We start from the raw sequence: 18,772 nt of genomic DNA on the forward strand, positions 1-18,772 counted from the left end.
TGTGTGTGTGTTTCAGAGTTAAATTCAAGACCTGGCACTTGAGTAATATCAATTCCGTTCCTCTGATGTAGCTAGTGAGAGATTCCAGCACGGTACATTTTGAGACTTTTTTTGTTATGAGAGACTGTTATGGACAATTATGGGAGACTCCACCTGAAAAGTTTTAGATGGGGAAAATTGGGGTCTCCCTTTACAGTAATAATGGTAATGATTTATTGAGTTCTTATCTGTCACAAGCACAATGCTGAGCACTGTATATGCATTATTTCTTTTAATCCTAATGGTGACCTTAGGAGGTAGATATTATCGCCTTTCAACAGATGAATGAACTGAAGCTCAGACGGGTAAATTCAAGATCACATTGATGGTCTGACTCCAAAGCCTGTGCTGTGGTCTCGAGTAAAGAGAATTTAGATAACCAGCTCCCTCCAGAGTAAATTGATATCCTTCCTGAAGTGTCACTAGAATCATGAAGCCTGAGAAATGATGCTTGAGCTGAGGAGTAAAAAATCAGTGTTTCTGAAGAAGCAAAGCTAAGTCCAGGGTCACTTGTTCTGGAAAATTGTCAGCAAGAGCCCCACAGCCCAAATCTGTTGTTTTGCCAAAACTTAGGGAAAATCAAGTATAACTGTCCACCAGGGGCTGGTTCCTAATAGTCTTAAATTTTATTCCAGCTGACTCTCTTAAAAAGGAAAAAATAAAAATTAAAAAAATTAAAAAAACCACCCAGATGGTAGGTTTGTTCTCATTTAAAATTCTACGAGTTCCGGTTTCCATATCAAAGAGGTGGTGTGAGTTGAGCTGACCGGGGCTGCACTCTTTTCCTGGTGAGTGGCAGACACTGTGTGGACAGGCAGGGCCTCCCTTCCAGCCTCTTAGAGACAAAGTGCCGCCCTCCTCCCAAAATGCACACACTGTTGCTTCCTGTCAGGAGAGGCCCCACAGGCTTGCCAAGGAGCCTTTGGGGCTGGTGAAGAATTCAGGAAAAACTAGTGTCAAGGGCCCTGTGACCAACTCCTAGTGAGAGTATTACTGGTTCTATCATGGGTGTGCTTCTGGGGAATAAAGACCCAAGGATAGAGTCAGGAAGTACTTCACAGAGGCCTAATGACCATGGCCACGGCAATTTAGGAAGGCCACTTGGCAGAGCATTTATGTAGCTGTTGGGCATGAATGTGTCCCTGACATGCTTGTCGTGATAAATTAGGTTGGATTTTTTTTCCTAAGGGAGGCAATATGTTTTGTCTCAAGAGCTCCTTCTAGAACAAGATGAATCTGTAGTCTACATGAGAACAAATTGCGTCCACCTGTCTGACAGCAATGTTGAAGATTTTACCATGTAGAGAAAACAGCACAAGGAATTATCAGTGACATCCCATCTGCTGGAGGGAGGTTGTGGGTGTAAAGAAGGGTCAGATTAATGTGTTAATTAGAAAAATATTTTATCCAGCAGACAACGTGGCCTGGGTAAGCCACAGAGTGGTGTGTGTGTGCCTCATAATCCTGGTCTATTTGATGGTGTTAGAACTTCATGAAAGATGAGGGTTATTGTGTTTTCTAAACTCAGGGTAGTGTATACAGTGGAGAGAAGCCTAAGATAGTTCTTTTTGGAAATTATTGTTCTGTGCCTACAGAAAGGAGTAGAAAAAAGTGCTTTGAGTCACCTGGAAGGAGAGATGGAACTATTAGGTTTTTCTTTTAAAATATTTTAAATTTAGGTTTTAATTACCAAAGCACTACATTTCAAATGATACAGAAATGTATACATAAAGGTGAAAGTTCTCCCCACAGCTTCCTAATCTCACTTCCCAGCAGTAATTACTGTTAACAGTTTACTATGTGTTTTTCCACATCTGTTTTTATGCCCATAGAAAAATGAAATTTTATTTATTTATTCAACAAATATTTATTGAGCACCTACTGAATGCCAGGTGTTATTCCATGTGCCAAGAATATGGCAATGAACCAAACAAGCAAAAGTCTTAGCCCACATGGAGTTTGTAATTCTAGAGGAAGGAGATAGACAACAAACAATAAAAAAGGAGCTATATCATGTGGCAGATAGTGATAGGCAGAAGAGGAATAGAAAGGGCCAGGCAGGGTGAGGGGTGAGGACACACATATTCTCCCCAAATGTAGACCATGGTCAGGGAAGTTCTTATTGCTAAGTGTCATTTGGGCAGAGATGTGATGGATGGGAAGAAGCAAGCTACGGGAATATCTGGGGAAGGGAGTTCCAGGCAAAGGTACAAAACCCTGAAGTACTGGAAAGGAGGCCAGAATGACCAGAGCTGAGGGAGGGAGCAGGAAAGAGATGAGGTCAAAGGGGTAGCAGAGGCCAGATCACATAGGAAATTGAAAATCTTGGTGGGGACTCTGACGTTTAACCTGAGTGAGAAAGGAAGCCACTGGAGGGTTTTGAGTGGAGGAGTATCAGGGTTCTGACATGTTTTAAAAGGATAACCCTGGCTGCTGTGTTGAGAATAGTCTGTAGGTGTATATGTGAACAAACATGTTTCGAAAATATATCAGTGCCACGTGAATAGTACTATGTATTGTTTTTAACTGTATGGTAGATCAAAGACGTCTTTCCATGCCAATAGAGGCGCTACCTCATTTCTCTTAAAACTTCTTTGTCTTTTTGTTTGAAGACACTAGTATTCAATAACCATTCCCCTATTGGTGGACATCTAGGTTTACCTAATTTTTCTGTTAGAAACAGTCCCACAGTGAATATTCTTCTTTGTGTATGCGACCAATATTTCTGTAGAATAGAACTGTAGAAGTACAATTGCCAAATCCATAGGACATGCATACTTAAAACTTTAATAGAGACTGCTAAATTGCACTCCCAAAAGATGATACGAATATATACTCTCTCCAACTTTCTGCCTCAGTTCTTAGGGCCCCACATCCTTGCTGACGTGCGATATTTATCATCAGTCTTTTTTAAATTTTTTTAAATCTGATAGGCAAAAAGTGATGTCATTTTAATTTGTTTTTCTTTGATTATTAGTATGACTGAACTACTGAACTCTGTGGGCATTTGGATTTCTTCTTCTGAGAAAACCCATTTTCTGTGCCATTTTTTTTGTTGAATTGTTTGTCATTCCAATATCTTTTTTAAAAAAATAATTTTTAAAGTCCCTAGTTAATCAAGGAACATAATCACTTCTGACCAGTTAAAGGCTTTCTTTTTTTTAGTCATTTCTACAGAGTAAAATCTCATTAATTTGCTAGTTGGGGACTTTATGGACAGCCTGCTCTGCTGATGACCTTGTACCATCTGTGATCAATTTTAGCAAGAGAGCAAAAAGAAAAAAAAGTGATTATATTCTCCAAGGGACAAATTCCTTAAGCACCATAGTAATTCATAAAGTTTTTCATGTCTAAAGAAAAAGTAACTATGAAATGGATAATGGGTTTCTAGTTAAAGGATAAACTAAGAAATATACTTGCTGATATATATATATGTTTGCATTTAATGTTTTTAAAAACTTGCTGAGATTTTTTAAAAGACACAATTCAGTCATCTGGCAAACTGGGAAGTATTTTAGTGCCTGGATTCTTGAGAGACTAAGGAGGTAATTTTTTAGTTTTTAATAGCAGTACCTTTCCTAAGTAAGGGCTGAGAAAAATGAATTCAACCAATATTTAAGATCCCGCTGTGTTCTAGGCATTATTCTATGTGCTTGGGAAGAAGCAGTGAGAGCATGATGGGCAGGTGACTCTTCCTCATTACATTCTAATGGAGGGAGATAGACAATAAAAAAGTAAAGAGAAAAATATTTCAGAAGTTATAAGTGTGAAGATAATAAAACAGAGTAGGCTGGTGGGAAGGCTAAGTCGTTCTCCATGGGGTGGTCCAGGAAGGCTCTCAGAGTGGGTGACATTTGATCTGAGACCTGAGTGACAGAGGGGGCCAACCACCCAAAGCTCTGATGGGGTGAGGGCACTTCGGGATTGGCATCAGCAAACGGCCTGAGGCAGGAATGAGCTGGGCATTTTCTTCTTAATTCTTCCAAAATTGAGAAATGGCTTGGAATTGAGCAGGCAGAAATTTTCTTTTCTGTTTTAAATGGGGGAAAAGATAAAGTTCACATTAGCAATATAGACCAGTATGATTTTATCACACTGACATGGCAGAAAATGCTTTCCATTTAAAAGGTTCTTAAAACATAATTCAGTAAAATATTGACACTTATTGAATACCTACAATGTGCCCAGCACTGTGCTAAACACCTTATATATAATACCTCATTTAATCCTCACCGTAAGTCTATTTTACATAATGTCTTTTTTTATAGATAAGGAAACTAAGGCATAGGAAGGTAAACAGTTTTCCCAGTGTTACCCAGCTAGTAAGTAGCAGAGCCAGGATCCAAATCTAGATCTGACTCCAGAGCCTATGCTCTTAACTCCCTTGTTTTAAATATTCTCACCTCTTCTGAGTACAGCCTGTGCCCTTATTCATACCACACTCATGGAGAACCCTCCAGAGGCCAGCCCTGTGCTGGGTGCTGAGGCCTGGAATGATCAGAGAAACCTTCCATCTGAGAGGAAACCAAAGCTGAGTCTTGAAGGATGCAAAGGAGATGCATAAGCAGGGAAGTGTTCAGAAATGGGAAATGGGAAAGGGCAATGTGTGCACAAGCGATTATTGATGTTTCAGCATTTCTAAGCCCGGAGTGCAAAGTTGGATGTGGTGAGCAATGAGGCTAATAGGAAGGGTATGGCCAAGGCCAAGTCATGGAAGACCTTGAATGTGTTGCTAAGGAGCCTCAACTTTTTATCCTCTAGGTGACACAGTGCCATTGGATGATTTAATCAGGGAGTGTCTAGGTCATTTTTGAGTTCTAGAAAGATCTCTGTGACTGCAGTAGGGAGAATGAATTTGAGGGGACAAGACTGAAGGCAGAAAGATCAATTTGGTAAATTTTGAATGCTTATTCAGATAAGAGATATCGAGAGCAGGAAGGCACTAGATGGGGTAGAGAAGTGACGTAGTAGAGAAGCATTTAGGAAGAAACTGAGCAGCATTTGGTGATAAATTGGACTGGGAACAGATAAGGGGAAAGAGCTGGGGCAAGCTCAGACGTTTCTGACTTGGCTTCCGATCCAGGCACCTGGTTCCCATGTATCCCTTTTCTCACGCAGCCCTATTTCATACGCAGGAGGCACTGAGCAAAAGCTTGCAGGTCGGTTGTATGGTTAGATGAATGTGATCACTGGGGAAGAAATAATCAAAAGAGATTTACAGGAAAAGTGGGAGAAAAGAGGTGCTTGAGAGAGCATGAGAAAGGATGAAAACTCAGATGCAGAAAAGGAAGTGAAAGATTGATAATTGGGTTAAGAGATACTCAAGAGAAATCCAAGGAGCCAAGTCAAGGAGTTTTTTGAGCCAGGTAGTGATGCAATCAGAGAAGCACTTTAGAAAAGTGAATCTGGTGGCATGATGTAGTAGAAGGAGGAACAAAAGGCAAGGAGAATATTTGGGAGGTTATTGCAATAGTCCAGGTAAGTGAGGATCTAAAGGACACTAGTGCCACAGGAACAAAGAGGGAATGGACAGAAGGGACACAACTCTAGGACACTACAGCCGACTGATGGAGTCGGGAGGAGAGAAGCCAGAGCTAACTGTGGTTTGGAGCCATGGTGACTGGGAGAGTAGAGGAGCCATTTATAAAAAATGTAAAGCCACAGGTCTTTAGAAGGGACTAGGTAGGGGAGGGAAGAGAAGCATTCCTTATGGGCAAACTGAATTTGAGTTGCAACAAGACTTCGAGACAGAGATGCCCATGGACATCTGGGAATCTAAGAAAACAGCTTCATCTCTCCTTGTCCAGATCACTCCTCCTTATCTGTGTCTGTCCATGATGCTCTGACTTGCCTCCTGTTAAAATGGATGAACAGCCCATGCTCCCAAGGTCAACCCCTCCTCTGGAGCACTGGATTGCACTCCCTTAGTCTTCTCAAGAATGTTGTAATAGCTCTGTCCCCACTGATCCCCCATCTCAGAATTCTCCTTCTCTATTAGATCATTTCCAACACACAGAACTATCTCCTTTCTTAAAAATCAAATAAACCCTCCTTTGACTTCATGCTTCTCTCCAGATACTGCCTCATTTCTTTGCTCCCCTATGAAGCAAAACTCCTTGAAAGAGTAGTCTAAACCCACTTTCTTACCTTTCATTTTCTCCTCAACTTTTGCCAATTTGACTTTCATTCCCAACCTCTCCACAGAGACTGCTTATTTCAAAGTTCCTAATGACCTCCATGTTGCCAATCCAGTTGCCAACCCTAGCTACTCACTGCAGACATCCTCTCAGACACTGTCGATCACTCCTTCCTCCTGGGAACAGTTTCTTCCATTAGGTTTCAGACACCACACATTTCTGGTTCCTCTCCTACCTCACTGACTGCTCTTTCTTTGATTTCAATGCTGGTTCCTCCCCTAATTCATGATCTCTAAACATTAGGTGTTCCAGGGCTCAACCTTCTATCTCCCTCTTCCGTCTTCACACTCACCTGGGTGACCTCATTCAGTCTGTTAGCTTTAAATACCACCGTAAGCTGGTCACTTCCCAAATTGCCCTCTCCAGCCATGACCTCTATTTTGGGTTATGAATTCCTCTCTCCCAGAGCTGCTGAACTTTTTTTTTATCCATACACTTTTAAAGTAAAATATTTTTAAATTTATGAATGTTTACTTATTTATAAATTATATACTTATGCTATTTTCTAAATTTTATGTGTATCATAAAAGATAGAAGAATAAATAAAAGATTAAATGAACAAATTTTTAAAATAACTGGCTAACATCTTAAGGTACAATACTTGCAGTGTGGCAGAGTTCAGCGTTAACAGTAGTTAATCCATTTCTCAAGTAGTCATCTTCTTAATTGCTAGTGATTTTGGACCAACTCTAGTCAAATGATTAAATTGTCACTTTCTATCTCATGAAGTGATTTGACAAAGAACTAGTACCAAGAGTAGAGTATGTGTCAGCTCTGGCATTTTCCTGTTGTTCATGTGTACTTGCGTCACTGGCACTACCTTCAGTCTGGAGTTTGTTCTAAGCTGCTCTGTTTTGTGATTAGTTTAGTATGGTTAGTTTAGTTCAAACTAGATAATATAATCAGGAAATCTGTTTAACCTCTTTAACCAGGCACAGTTAAACTAATTCTACCCAATACATTAAAAAGAAGTGAATCTGCTCTCCCCAACCCCCAGGTTGTGGAATACCTGCTCTTCTCATGGGAGATCCTGTGTCTTCACATTTGTCCTGTGTCTGATGGAGATGTCTCATCCCATATACTAAATCAGAGCAGTTTCATTTATTTCTTACTTTTTGGATAAAAATCAACATAGATAGATGTGAAAATGTTTTGCCCACACCCCAGTAGATCATCTGGTAAACCTCTGAGATATTCTACCTTGGACACTACCAGTATAGCCAGTGTCTACTCAGTATCAACACTTGGATGGCAACAAGCATCTCAAGTTGGCCATCCCAAACAAAACTTTTTATTTTCCTCTCTCTCCCCCAAATAAAACCTGTTCCTCCCTCATCTCAGCAAATGGCACCCCTGTCTACCCAGTTGCTCAAGTCAAAGCTTCAGAGTTTTTCTTGACTTCTCTCTGTCATGCTCCTTATCCAGGCCATTAGCAAATCCCATTGACTCTGCCTTCAAATTATATCCCAAATCCAACTAGTTTTCTCCTCCTCCATCATTACTGCTCTGTTCCAATCCCCCATCATTTCTTGCCCAGTCTATTGTGATAGGCTCTGAATTGTTCTCCTTACCCTTGTCTGCTCTTAGTGTCTTCTCCACACAGCAGCCAGGAGATCTTTTCAAAACATAAATCAGTTCATGTCACACCCCCATTCAAAACCTCCAAAACACTTTGAATAAGGTCTAATTTCCTAATGACAAGGTTACATTTCACCTGAGCCCTGTGGTCCTGGAAAACAGCAAAGGTTAAGAAACTGTCACTACCCAGGGAAGTGAATCTCCCTGGCAACGTGGAATATGACTCCCGGGGAGGAATGTAGACCCGGCATCGTGGGATGGAGAACATCTTCTTGACCAAAAGGGGGATGTGAAAGGAAATGAAATAAGCTTCAGTGGCAGAGAGATTCCAAAACGAGCCGAGAGATCACTCTGGTGGGCACTCTTATGCACACTTTAGACAACCTTTTTTAGGTTCTAAAGAATTGGGGTAGCTGGTGGTGGATACCTGAAACTATTAAACTACAACCCAGAACCCATGAATCTCGAAGACAGTTGTATAAAAATGTAGCTTATGAGGGGTGACAGTGGGATTGGGAATGCCATAAGGACCAAACTCCACTTTGTCTAGTTTATGGATGGATGTGTAGAAAAGTAGGGGAAGGAAACAAACAGACAAAGGTACCCAGTGTTCTTTTTTACTTCAATTGCTCTTTTTCACTCTAATTATTATTCTTGTTATTTTTGTGTGTGTGCTAATGAAGGTGTCAGGGATTGATTTAGGTGATGAATGTACAACTATGTAATGGTACTGTAAACAATCGAAAGTACGATTTGTTTTGTATGACTGCGTGGTATGTGAATATATCTCAATAAAATGATGATTAAAAAAAAAAAAAGAAACTGTCACTAATCCTGGCCTTCAAGAACCTACATGATCTAGCCCTTGCTTGCTTTTTAAAATTCATCTCCTATCACCCTACCCTTTTCATTGTTTTCCTGCTACACTTGCCTTCTTGCTATTAGTCAATACCAGTACAAAGCTGTTTCTCTCATTACATTCTGCTATCTGCTCAGAAAGTACTCTCTTGGCCACCCTTCTAAAGTAGCATACACACAAACTCTGCCCTCCCCACCCTTTATCCCCTTACCCAGCTTTACCTTACACTTACCTCTACTTGGCATTCTACTATGTATTTATTTGTTTGTTCATTTATAGTCCATCTTCTCTAATCAACTGACAGCCCCAAAGGCAGGGCCATATCTGTCTTTCCTACCTTATCTCCAGTTCCTAGAACAGTACCCAGCAGATAATTGGTCCTCAATAAATAGTTTATGAATGAATGAGTAAACAAAACTTCACAGGGACAACAGATGAAATCCCAAGGGTAGTTGACATCATTAATAGAAAAGAGGGCACAGAGCAAATCTTTGGGGGAATATTTAAACTGAGGGCAGAAGAGTCATTCTAAAGGAACTGAAATTTCAGCCCCCCAATCCCCATGTCAACTAGGCATTAGGCTTCAATCATGCATTTAGGAATCCAGCAAGGAAGGCTTCAATCTGGGCTCATCTCTCCGCTCCAACTGTAGGAATGTTTTCATATAGCAAACCTGAGCACACACTCAAATCCTAGATAGACATGAGAAATCAATCTCTCAGGGTAAGGGGGTGCTGTCCCCTGTTTTCTGGAACACTCATTTAAAAGGGGTGCAAACCAGGATCCAGAGGCCCTAGCACTGCCTGGGTACCATTGCCTCCAAGCTGTGAAAAGCAGCAGCTCCAGCACACCCTGGGAATCAGTGTGGGCTGTTTGTGGCTCTCCTTCAGAAGTCAAGAGTTGATTCTTGAGAAAACCATTAGATGCTAGAGAGTGACCCCTTTTATTAGGTTCACCATCTTAGCCACAGAGAGACTATAGTGTTTGTCCACAGCCTGAAATACTCAAAGGCCTTGGTGCTGAAAGAGGGTAGCTTTCGGGCCTCCTTGTCGCCATTAATCCTGGTCCTTGCAGGTCTCTCCCTTTTGCATTAGAAAAGCTTTCTCCTATCTTTTTTTTTATTTAAAGAGGGGGAGAAAACAGCTGTGTGGGATTTGAGAATGGGATTTTAATGGTCACTGAAGACACACAAAAGCTTTGCTGTGATAGTGAAGTAATCTGAGGGCAATTGACTCCTTTGTCTGGGGCAGCAAAAAAGTCGGATGCTCAAGGAGAAAAGAGAGCCAACTGGAACTGTGATTGAGGTCTCTTCAGGCCAGATCTTCAGCGCATTTGCCAAAAGCTGTTTTCATGACATTTCGGAGTCTTTAGTGTTTAGCATATTTTTACTGTGTGAAAGAAATGAAATTATTTGGAAGGGGTACTTTGGCATGAAGTGTTTCTGTAGGTCTTTCTCTTCGGAAGGAAATGGAAATTTTGACTTACAATTTAAGTTTGTTTATGTGAAGCAGGCCTTTCACTGTGAGGGAAAAGAAGTGGTGCCCTCTTTTCTGTTGAGAAATCTCAACAGATGTGGGAGATTGTGAGTCCTCTCAAACTGTAACCTTTAAAGGCTTTGGGGGGCGGTGGTTAAATAGTTCTGAGGAGATGTGGTGACCCAAGCAGCAGGCGCCCGTCCAGTTCTTCTTTACAGTGAGAACCAGGTCCAGTCTTTCCACACGCGAAGGGACTCAGTTTTCTGCCAGAGGAACCGCGACGAAATGGATCATGCTGATCTGACTCTAGCTTGTGATTGATGGAGTGCTTGGACTCATTGTCACCATATGGCCACTCTCCTTTTAGGTGAACGAGTATTACCAAAAGGGCTGTTCCCAAAATGGAAATGGCTTGTGCGAGAGGGGCCACTGACGGCCTTGCTTTTATTTACTTGCTGCCAGTCTTCAGGACAGGTCTGCTTGTTGGAGCCGTGAAGTGGTTGATTCTCTCATTTGCTGGCCCGCTGTAGACACTGGGCTAGTCTGGTGGAGCACAGTATATAATTCAGTCCAGCTTTTCATGGGATGTGGGCTGGAACCAGAGGGATTATGGAAACCGTTATCCACTTAAGGAGCAAGTCTGGGATTATAGGTTCTGTCTGCCACAGATCTATGCATCACACTCATAATAATGTTTGCCAAGAAAGCGAGAGTTTGACAGACTTTTAATTTTATTTTAAAAAAATATCATTAAATTGTATAAAACTGGATACATGAATATTGTAAAAGAAAATCCAAACAATAATAAAAAAGTATTAAGATTTAGATATTAGTGTAGGCTTTTTTGATTGCTTGCATTTAGCTACAGAAATAAAATTTAAAATGTGCATATTTTACCTTACTATGATCAAAAAGCCTCACTTTTTTTTTTTTTGATTATGGAGCAAATAATGAAAAGACAAAATTTTTGTTACTGGCGATAGAGACCTTTGCCATGTTTAATCCTAAAAGCATATATGCAACTGTATTCATAGGATGGGTTGAAAACAGATATCCCCCCTTACAGACATTCAAGAGAAATAATAGCTAACTTTATCATGCGATGTATTATTTTCTTTCTATTTATTGGTAGCTTAGGTATAAAGAGAATGTGTTTGTTCTAGTCAAACTTCTGTTAGGGAATCCTTGGTAAAGTTTTGAATTGTGCTTCAGTCTGCAGTTCCATTAAATGACTTTTCTCCCTTAATCTCAGAGCTCTTGATCTCACCATAAGTGTATTTCACAAACTAGTTATGGGACCTTGGTCAAATTACTTAACCTCCCTAAGTCTCGGTTTCTGTAAAATTGAGCTAATAATAGCATCTAGCTCCTTAGGGTTGTTTTGAGGACTAAATAAGATAATGTACATAAAGCTTTTCACATGGTGTCTAGTATATTGCAAGTATTCAACAAACGTTAGCCTTTAGAAAGGCTATTTTTATGATCATGACGATGATGTTTGACTATTACACTCTTGAGCCCAATTCATGTATTTACTTCATATTCACACCCTAAAATAAGGTAAAAATCCACATTTAAATAATAATACCAGAAATATAATTTGAAGCACAGTTTATGAATTTACTTGTTATTTATTCTTTCTGGAAATATTTCCAGGGTTCATTCTTTGTAAAATATTAATTTCACGACAAATATGAAGAATGGTGTTTCAGAAAGCTCTTCTTTGAGATCCTTGAGATCATCCCCCACATAGCCACAGAGTGAGTTATTCAAAATATAGCCTCTGGTCATATTACTTCCCTTTCAATGTTTACCTCTTACCTGCAGAATAAAATCCAAACATCTGGCATTCAAGAGCTTATTCAATCTAGCCCAACTTTCCTTTCTTCTCTCTCCTCCCATATGTCATCCATGAATATTTGCCACCTGCCCCCTTTCCCATCTGGGGAGTTCCTACTCATCCTTCAAGGCCCAACATAAATGTGTCCTCCTTTAGGAAGCTTTCCAGGATACTGCCAGCAGAATGAATAGCACCCTCCTCTCTGTTCTCACAGCACAAGATGTTCAACGAATGATTTTCACCTTTATAATTCTTCCAACAGCTCTGTGCAGTAGTGAGAGCCAGAATTTTTTGTATCTCTGTAACAACCAAGTGCATGGGACCTCTGTGATCCCTGCCCCAAAGGAGCTCACAGTCTAGGAAGAGACAGACCTATAGATATGTCAAACAGCAGGCACTAGAGTCCATGATGGAGTGGTGTGCAAAGGAAACCCAGAGGTGGTACATACTCTGCATGTACGGGGGAGCGTGGGGTCAGCACCATCTTACTTTCGTCTCTGGCATTCACATCACCCTTCCTTGGCCTCTGTTCCTGCACTGACCAGACTGTTTCCCCCTCTGGCTAGTCAATTGCAGGTCTGGGACTTATTATGATGGAGCACAAGAACGCTGCATTTTATGTCCAAATGGAACCTTCCAAAACGAGGAAGGACAAATCACATGTGAACCGTGCCCAAGACCAGAAAATCCTGGAGCCCTGAAGACCCCAGAAGCTTGGAATGCATCTGAATGTGGAGGTAAGAATGCTGTCTCTTCTTAATCCTCTATAGTCTCCAGTGTCCTTGTTTAGACCAAAGCCCAAAGGGGCATCTCAAGGACTCCAGACGATGCACACTGCACCTTGGGCTTCCTTCAAGGAGGGACCATATTGGGCTCAGCTTTGGCTCTCCAGTGCCCCGCTCAGTGCCTTGCACATGCTAGGCAGATGCTTGCTTGAGCAAATGAATGAAGATTGATTGACAAAGTCATGGAAAAAAATGATATGTACCAATTTTAGTTTCATTCACTATAAATACAGAACACCCTGAGTGATCTCCAGGGTGAAGGGACTATTTGAATGTGTTAAAATGGGAAAAGTAGGTCTGATTTTTTTTTTTTTTCAGATTTGATCTCAAATTCATAGCTTGTTGACTTAAAAAAAAAAAAATCCTTCTGGTTATTTTGTTAAAACTAGGACTGCTCTGCGTAGAGTTTCTATCATCTCTTATAAAATGTTAACTTCAAAGCCAAGCTCTGTTAGGTTCTGTGGGCTTCTTTCCCATTGATTTTATTATTATTAAATGACTTCCTTTTTTTTAAATTCATTTTATTGAGATATATTCACATACCATGCAGTCATACAAATCGTACATTCGATTGTTCACAGTACCATTACATAGTTGTGCATTCATCACCAAAATCAATCCCTGACACCTTCATTACCACACACACACAAATAACAAGAATAATAATTAAAGTGAAAAAGAGCAATTAAAGTAAAAAAGAACACTGGGTGCCTTTGTTTGTTTGTTTTTTTCCTTCCCCCATTTTTCTACTCATCCATCCATAAAGTAGACAAAGGGAAGTGTGGTCCATATGGCTTTCCCAATCCCATTGTCACCCCTCATAAGCTACATTTTTATACAATTGTCTTCAAGATTCATGGGTTCTGGGTTGTAGTTTGATAGTTTCAGGTATCTACCACCAGCTACCCCAATTCCTTAGAACCTTAAAAGGGTTGTCTATATTGTGCGTAAGAGTGCCCACCAGAGTGACCTCTCGGCTCCTTTTGGAATCTCTCTGCCACTGAAGCTTATTTCATTTCCTTTCACTTCCCCATTTTGGTCAAGAAGATGTTCTCCATCCCAAGATGCCGGGTCTACATTCCTCCCCGGGAATCATATTCCACATTGCCAGGGAGATTCACTCTCCTAGGTGTCTGATCCCATGTAGCGGGGAGGGCAGTGATTTCACCTGCCAAGTTGGCTTAGGTAGAGAGAGAGGGCCACATCTGAGCAACAAAGAGGCATTCGGGAGGAGGCTCTTAGGCACAATTATAGGGAGGCCTAGCCTCTCCTTTGCAGCAAACATAAATGATCTTCTTTTATTACATGGGTAAAGAACCAGCTGAAATGGAAGGTGTGATCTGACATAGCGATTTGTGCATGATGTACAAGCCGAGTGCAGAGAAACCCCTGCTGTCCACATGCCTCTCCTATGAGTGACTCCCAGCCCCAGCTTCAGATCCCACCTAAATGACTCCAAACACAACTGCAGGGCAGTTTCTGGCTTAAAAATCCAATCCTCAGATCGAGCATGTGACTCCTACCACATCATTGGCCTGCTATGAAACCCCTGAACTAACTGCAAGTTGAGAGGGGAAATTTTTGGGCATCTGTTCACTCTTGCATGTGCCCTTATGAAGATGTATTTACAATAATAATATTAGTAATAATAGTAATTACTAACATTTATTGAATAGTTACCTATGCCAGGCATCATGCTAGCTAGGTATATTATCTGAATTATTCATTTAATCATTCCAACAACTTTATGAGATTAAAGTGACTCACTCAAGGTCACATAGCAAGAAGTTGGAGGATTTGGACTAAGAACCCAGGTACGCCAGGCTCCAGGCTCCTCCTTTGGGTGTGTGTTCTTTAAATGCCATTAGATCTACAACTTATGGGTAGAAGACCACTAGGCATACAAGAGATAACAGATTTTTGTAGCATCTTGCCAATGACAAGCTAATTCCTGAGGAACATGTGCCTTTCTTTCTCAATTTTTAATTAGAGAAGTTGTAAGTTTATAGAAATATCATGCAAAAAGTACAGAGTTCCCATATACCACCCCCCCATACAGTTTTCCCTATTATTAATACTTTGCATTCGTGTGGTACTTTTGTTACAATTGAAACAATATTACTATAATTATACTATTAATTGTAGTCCAGAGCTTACATTTAGGGCTCATTGTTTGTTTGTACTGCTCTATGGTTTATTAAAATTTTTGTTCTGGTAACAGACATACAACCTAAAATTTCCCATTTTAACCATTTTCAAATATATAATTCAGTAGTGTTAATTACTTAAACATGTGCTTTTAAAAATAATTTTACTGTTTATGACTGTGCTTCTTGTCCTAAACTTAAAAAAAAAAATCAATGCTTAAATTAAATGCCACTGGTCCCTCTCACAATATGCACTGAATTGGTTGGATTTAGTAAAGTAATTGAGGTAGGCAAGGACAATTCTCGTTGAAAGGAGATGTAACTTAGTAAATATAGTAGGTAAAAGCAGGGAAAATCTTCTGATCCTTCTTTATATCACTCGGATGTACTTCTGGATCTAATTACTAAACTGATTTCGGAGCAGAGAGCCCTTCTCTTTGGGGGCTCCTGCGTTGCAGAGGATGCCTGGGCAACATGTAGAGCTAAGCCTGAAACATGCCCCGTCCTGCCCCATATTTTGGAAGCAATTGACACTTGACTCCTTGATTTCCATCTTTGCAGTGTTCTCTGTACCCAAGTGTAAACATCACACTCACAAATCACCTACTTAGGGTCAGCGGCAGTGCGGGGTCAGTTGACTGATGTGTGCTTTCTCTCCCCTGAGGTGGGAAACTGGGCTCAGCACAGGGTGACAGGGCCTGAGCAATGTCTCATCTGCAGAGAGGTGGAAAGGATCTGCCTGAAGGGCCTTGTTCACCTAGGGCCACTGTCTCCCCAGGTCTGTGCCAACCCGGTGAATATGCCACAGATGGCTTTGCACCCTGCCAGCTCTGTCCCCTGGGCACATTCCAGCCTGAAGCTGGCCGCACTTCCTGCTTCCCTTGTGGAGGAGGCCTACCCACTAAACACCTGGGAGCCACTTCCTTCCAGGACTGTGAAACCAGAGGTAAGAATTTGACAACTTGCTTTTCTCTAGTACCACGGGAGTCTGACAAAGCTCTGATCAAGGCCAGCCCAGAGGTGCCCTGCATGGTGCCCCAGTGGCCAGGAGATCAGGTCCTCAGCTCCATCCACACAGGAGCCACAGGACTCCCTGGAAATTCCCTGGACATGGTCTCCCCCAGCACCTTGGCCCCGTCAGACAGGACCAACTGGAGGGATGATCAAGGAGAGATGAGTAGTAGGTTTTGTACACAGAATTCCTCAGCTTCTTTCTTCAAGTCTTCCTCTACTCCAGGGCCTTCACCTAGGGCTCCCCACTCCAATATGGGCCCTATCCTTCTCCAGAACCCCTCCCCCAACTGCCTCTTCCCAGGCTGCCCAGCTCCAAGTCCCCTATCGTGATAGTTCTGCATCCTCTCAATACTCACAGGCGTGCTCTGCACAAAGACTTCAGTCATGGTTGTCCAGGCCTGTCTCTGCATGAACTATAAATTCTTTGAGGATATACATGTGCCTTGCTCCCTTGTATTTTTCTCAGCACCATGAGTCACAAGTCCTACCCAAGCTGACTATTTAGAGAATTAAGTGTTGATTAGCCCCAGATTGGTAGGAAAGCAATTATTCATTTGGGCATAAAAATTTATTTCATGAGCTGTGAAACTTTTTTGTATTGCATTGCAAAAAATGCAATGAAGATAAATTCTTTTTTGTTTTTTTCCATTCTCTCCACACCTTTCTCCCCACAACAGTTCAATGTTCACCTGGACATTTCTACAACACCACAACTCACCGATGTATTCGTTGCCCAGCGGGAACATATCAGCCTGAATTTGGAAAAAATAATTGTGTTTCCTGTCCAGGAAATACTACGACTGACTTTGACGGCTCCACAAATATAACCCAGTGTAAAAGTAGGTCTCTTTCTAAGGCTTTTCAGGGTCCAGATTAAGAGGGCAAATGCCTGGGCCCTTCTCGGAGGTGAGGGGTCCCAGGTTCATTTGGAACCTCACGGACACTGTCAGAGGGCCACCCAGCCCACAGTTGTGCAAGCCTATGCAGAAGGAGAGAGGGCCTGACCTACAGGCACTCACCATAAGTGATCCTGGCTTCTTCCCCAGGCACATTCACAAGCTGTAATTGCCTTAATTTCTTTCCTGTGGCATAAATTCAATTCAGCCCTGTTCAGCAAGCATTGTTTGAGGGTCTGTTGTATGCCACGCACTCCGCTGGGTACTTGGTTGACGTCAAGCAAACTAATTCGCTGTCCCTGGCCCTGCAGAGAGCACAGTGTGTGGGAATGCAAAGCAAGGAGCAATTAACTCTGCCTGGAGAGATGATAAAAGGCTTCTGTAGGGCAGGAGAAGGTTTTAAGGGAGAAGGTGGGGGAGAGCCGGAGAAAGAGCCCTTAGCCTGAGAGAGCATCTGGGGGAAGCCCAGACTCGGGAAAGTGGAAGACTTTTCAGCAGGAGTCCTCTGGACCCAGCAAAGACTGTGCTGACGGCGGTGGGAGGCAGACCAGAACGGGAACCTTTGAACACCATGCTTAGGAGTTTGATTTGTATTTTATAGGAATGGGGAAGCAAACCATTTAAGGACTTGCTGTTTGTTTGTTTTTAGCATTATATAAAATTCTCGAGTAAAAGTCAAAGGTAAATCTCAGCTAATTCAATGTCATTAAGCCAGAAATCTAGGTGAACAAGGAGGCCTTGCAAACTGGAGGAGTTTGGGATTGAGTGGGGAAGTGAATCATTTGAATTTTATGATTGGAAGGTTATCTAGTCTTCTCTCTATCCCGATAAAGGCAGGTTTCCTTTTTACAACATCTTCATAAGTAGCCTTCTAGTCTCTTCTCCAGTAGCTGCAGTGACAAGAGGTTTACACTTCTCATGATATCTTAGTCTGTTGATAGGTTAGACTTTGGGGGTGTTTGCAGTGTTAGAAAATTCTCCCCTATACCAAGATGAAATCCATTCATTGTTTTCGTCCCCATAGGTCCTCGGTGGGCCTTATGAGATGGGTGGGACAGTTCCTCAGGCAGCCCCTCAGACTGGAAGGCAGTTCTCCTGGACCCCATGGCTCCCTCACTCTCCTCCCTCGTTTCTTCCAAGAAGAAAAGCCTGTTTTTTTGTTTTTTTGTTTTTTTGTTTTGCTGTTGTTTGTTTTGTTTTGTTTTTAACTAGGAATAATAAATCTCAGTTATCATTAGGAAGGAAAAAAATAATCCCTTCCACATTTTCTCTTGCACAGATTTACCTGACAGTTTTAAACAACAAGGTCCTTGAGGGCAAGGACTATGTCTTTCTCATTTCTGAACTCCCAGAGCATTTGATCACACTTGTTGGATGAGTGCAGACTCAATGAATGAAACCATGGCTGAGGTGGTGTGTGTGTGTGTGTGTGTGTGTGTGTGTGTGCACTCTTTATTTTAGTAAAGAGGTTAGTATCCAGTGTGCCTTGTGTCCGACTGGTAGCTAATAGGACTTCTCTTCCCCACTTAAAAATAACATGTGGTCTCAACCAGAGATAAAAGTAAAAGAATACAGCTGTCTATCTTCATCAAAGGTCTGTAAGAAAGGGTCAACTTTTCTCCACTGAGCTCCATTCTCCCTATTTTGACACACCTAGAAGTTCAGTGTCCTGGGTTCTCCTGGCACTTGGACTTTGTAAACAAACTATTGAAAGCAAGCCATGGTCCTTTTCTTCCACAAATGCCTGCCTCTGCCCTTGAGTGCCTTCAAGCTAATGAGAAGACAGTGCTGTGGAACTCAGAGGGTTGGGCTGTGTGGGGAGTTCATGTAGTTTGGCTCCCAGAGGTGCCCTGGGCATTACAGGACAGACTCACTCCCAGGACGGTGTCATTTCCACACCTCATCCCTCAAAGGCGACAGGGATGCTGTGGTTCTCCTCAGC

At 41.7% G+C, this 18,772-nt stretch overlaps 1 protein-coding gene across 6 annotated transcripts in view; it reads left to right on the top strand.

Annotated features, from left to right (window-relative positions):
• Nucleotides 1-18,772, top strand: part of SCUBE2 (signal peptide, CUB domain and EGF like domain containing 2) — a 71,547-nt gene that overhangs the window by 37,523 nt on the left and 15,252 nt on the right. For all 6 annotated transcript variants that reach the window (XM_037840032.1, XM_037840034.1, XM_037840035.1 and 3 more), the window contains 3 exons: nucleotides 12,555-12,725; nucleotides 15,699-15,866; nucleotides 16,612-16,773. In XM_037840032.1, coding sequence (XP_037695960.1) covers nucleotides 12,555-12,725; nucleotides 15,699-15,866; nucleotides 16,612-16,773 — 501 coding nt within the window. The remainder of the gene's footprint in view (nucleotides 1-12,554; nucleotides 12,726-15,698; nucleotides 15,867-16,611; nucleotides 16,774-18,772) is intronic.

The sequence above is a fragment of the Choloepus didactylus genome, chromosome 6 (assembly GCF_015220235.1).
Source record: "Choloepus didactylus isolate mChoDid1 chromosome 6, mChoDid1.pri, whole genome shotgun sequence".
Lineage (NCBI taxonomy): Eukaryota > Metazoa > Chordata > Mammalia > Pilosa > Megalonychidae > Choloepus > Choloepus didactylus.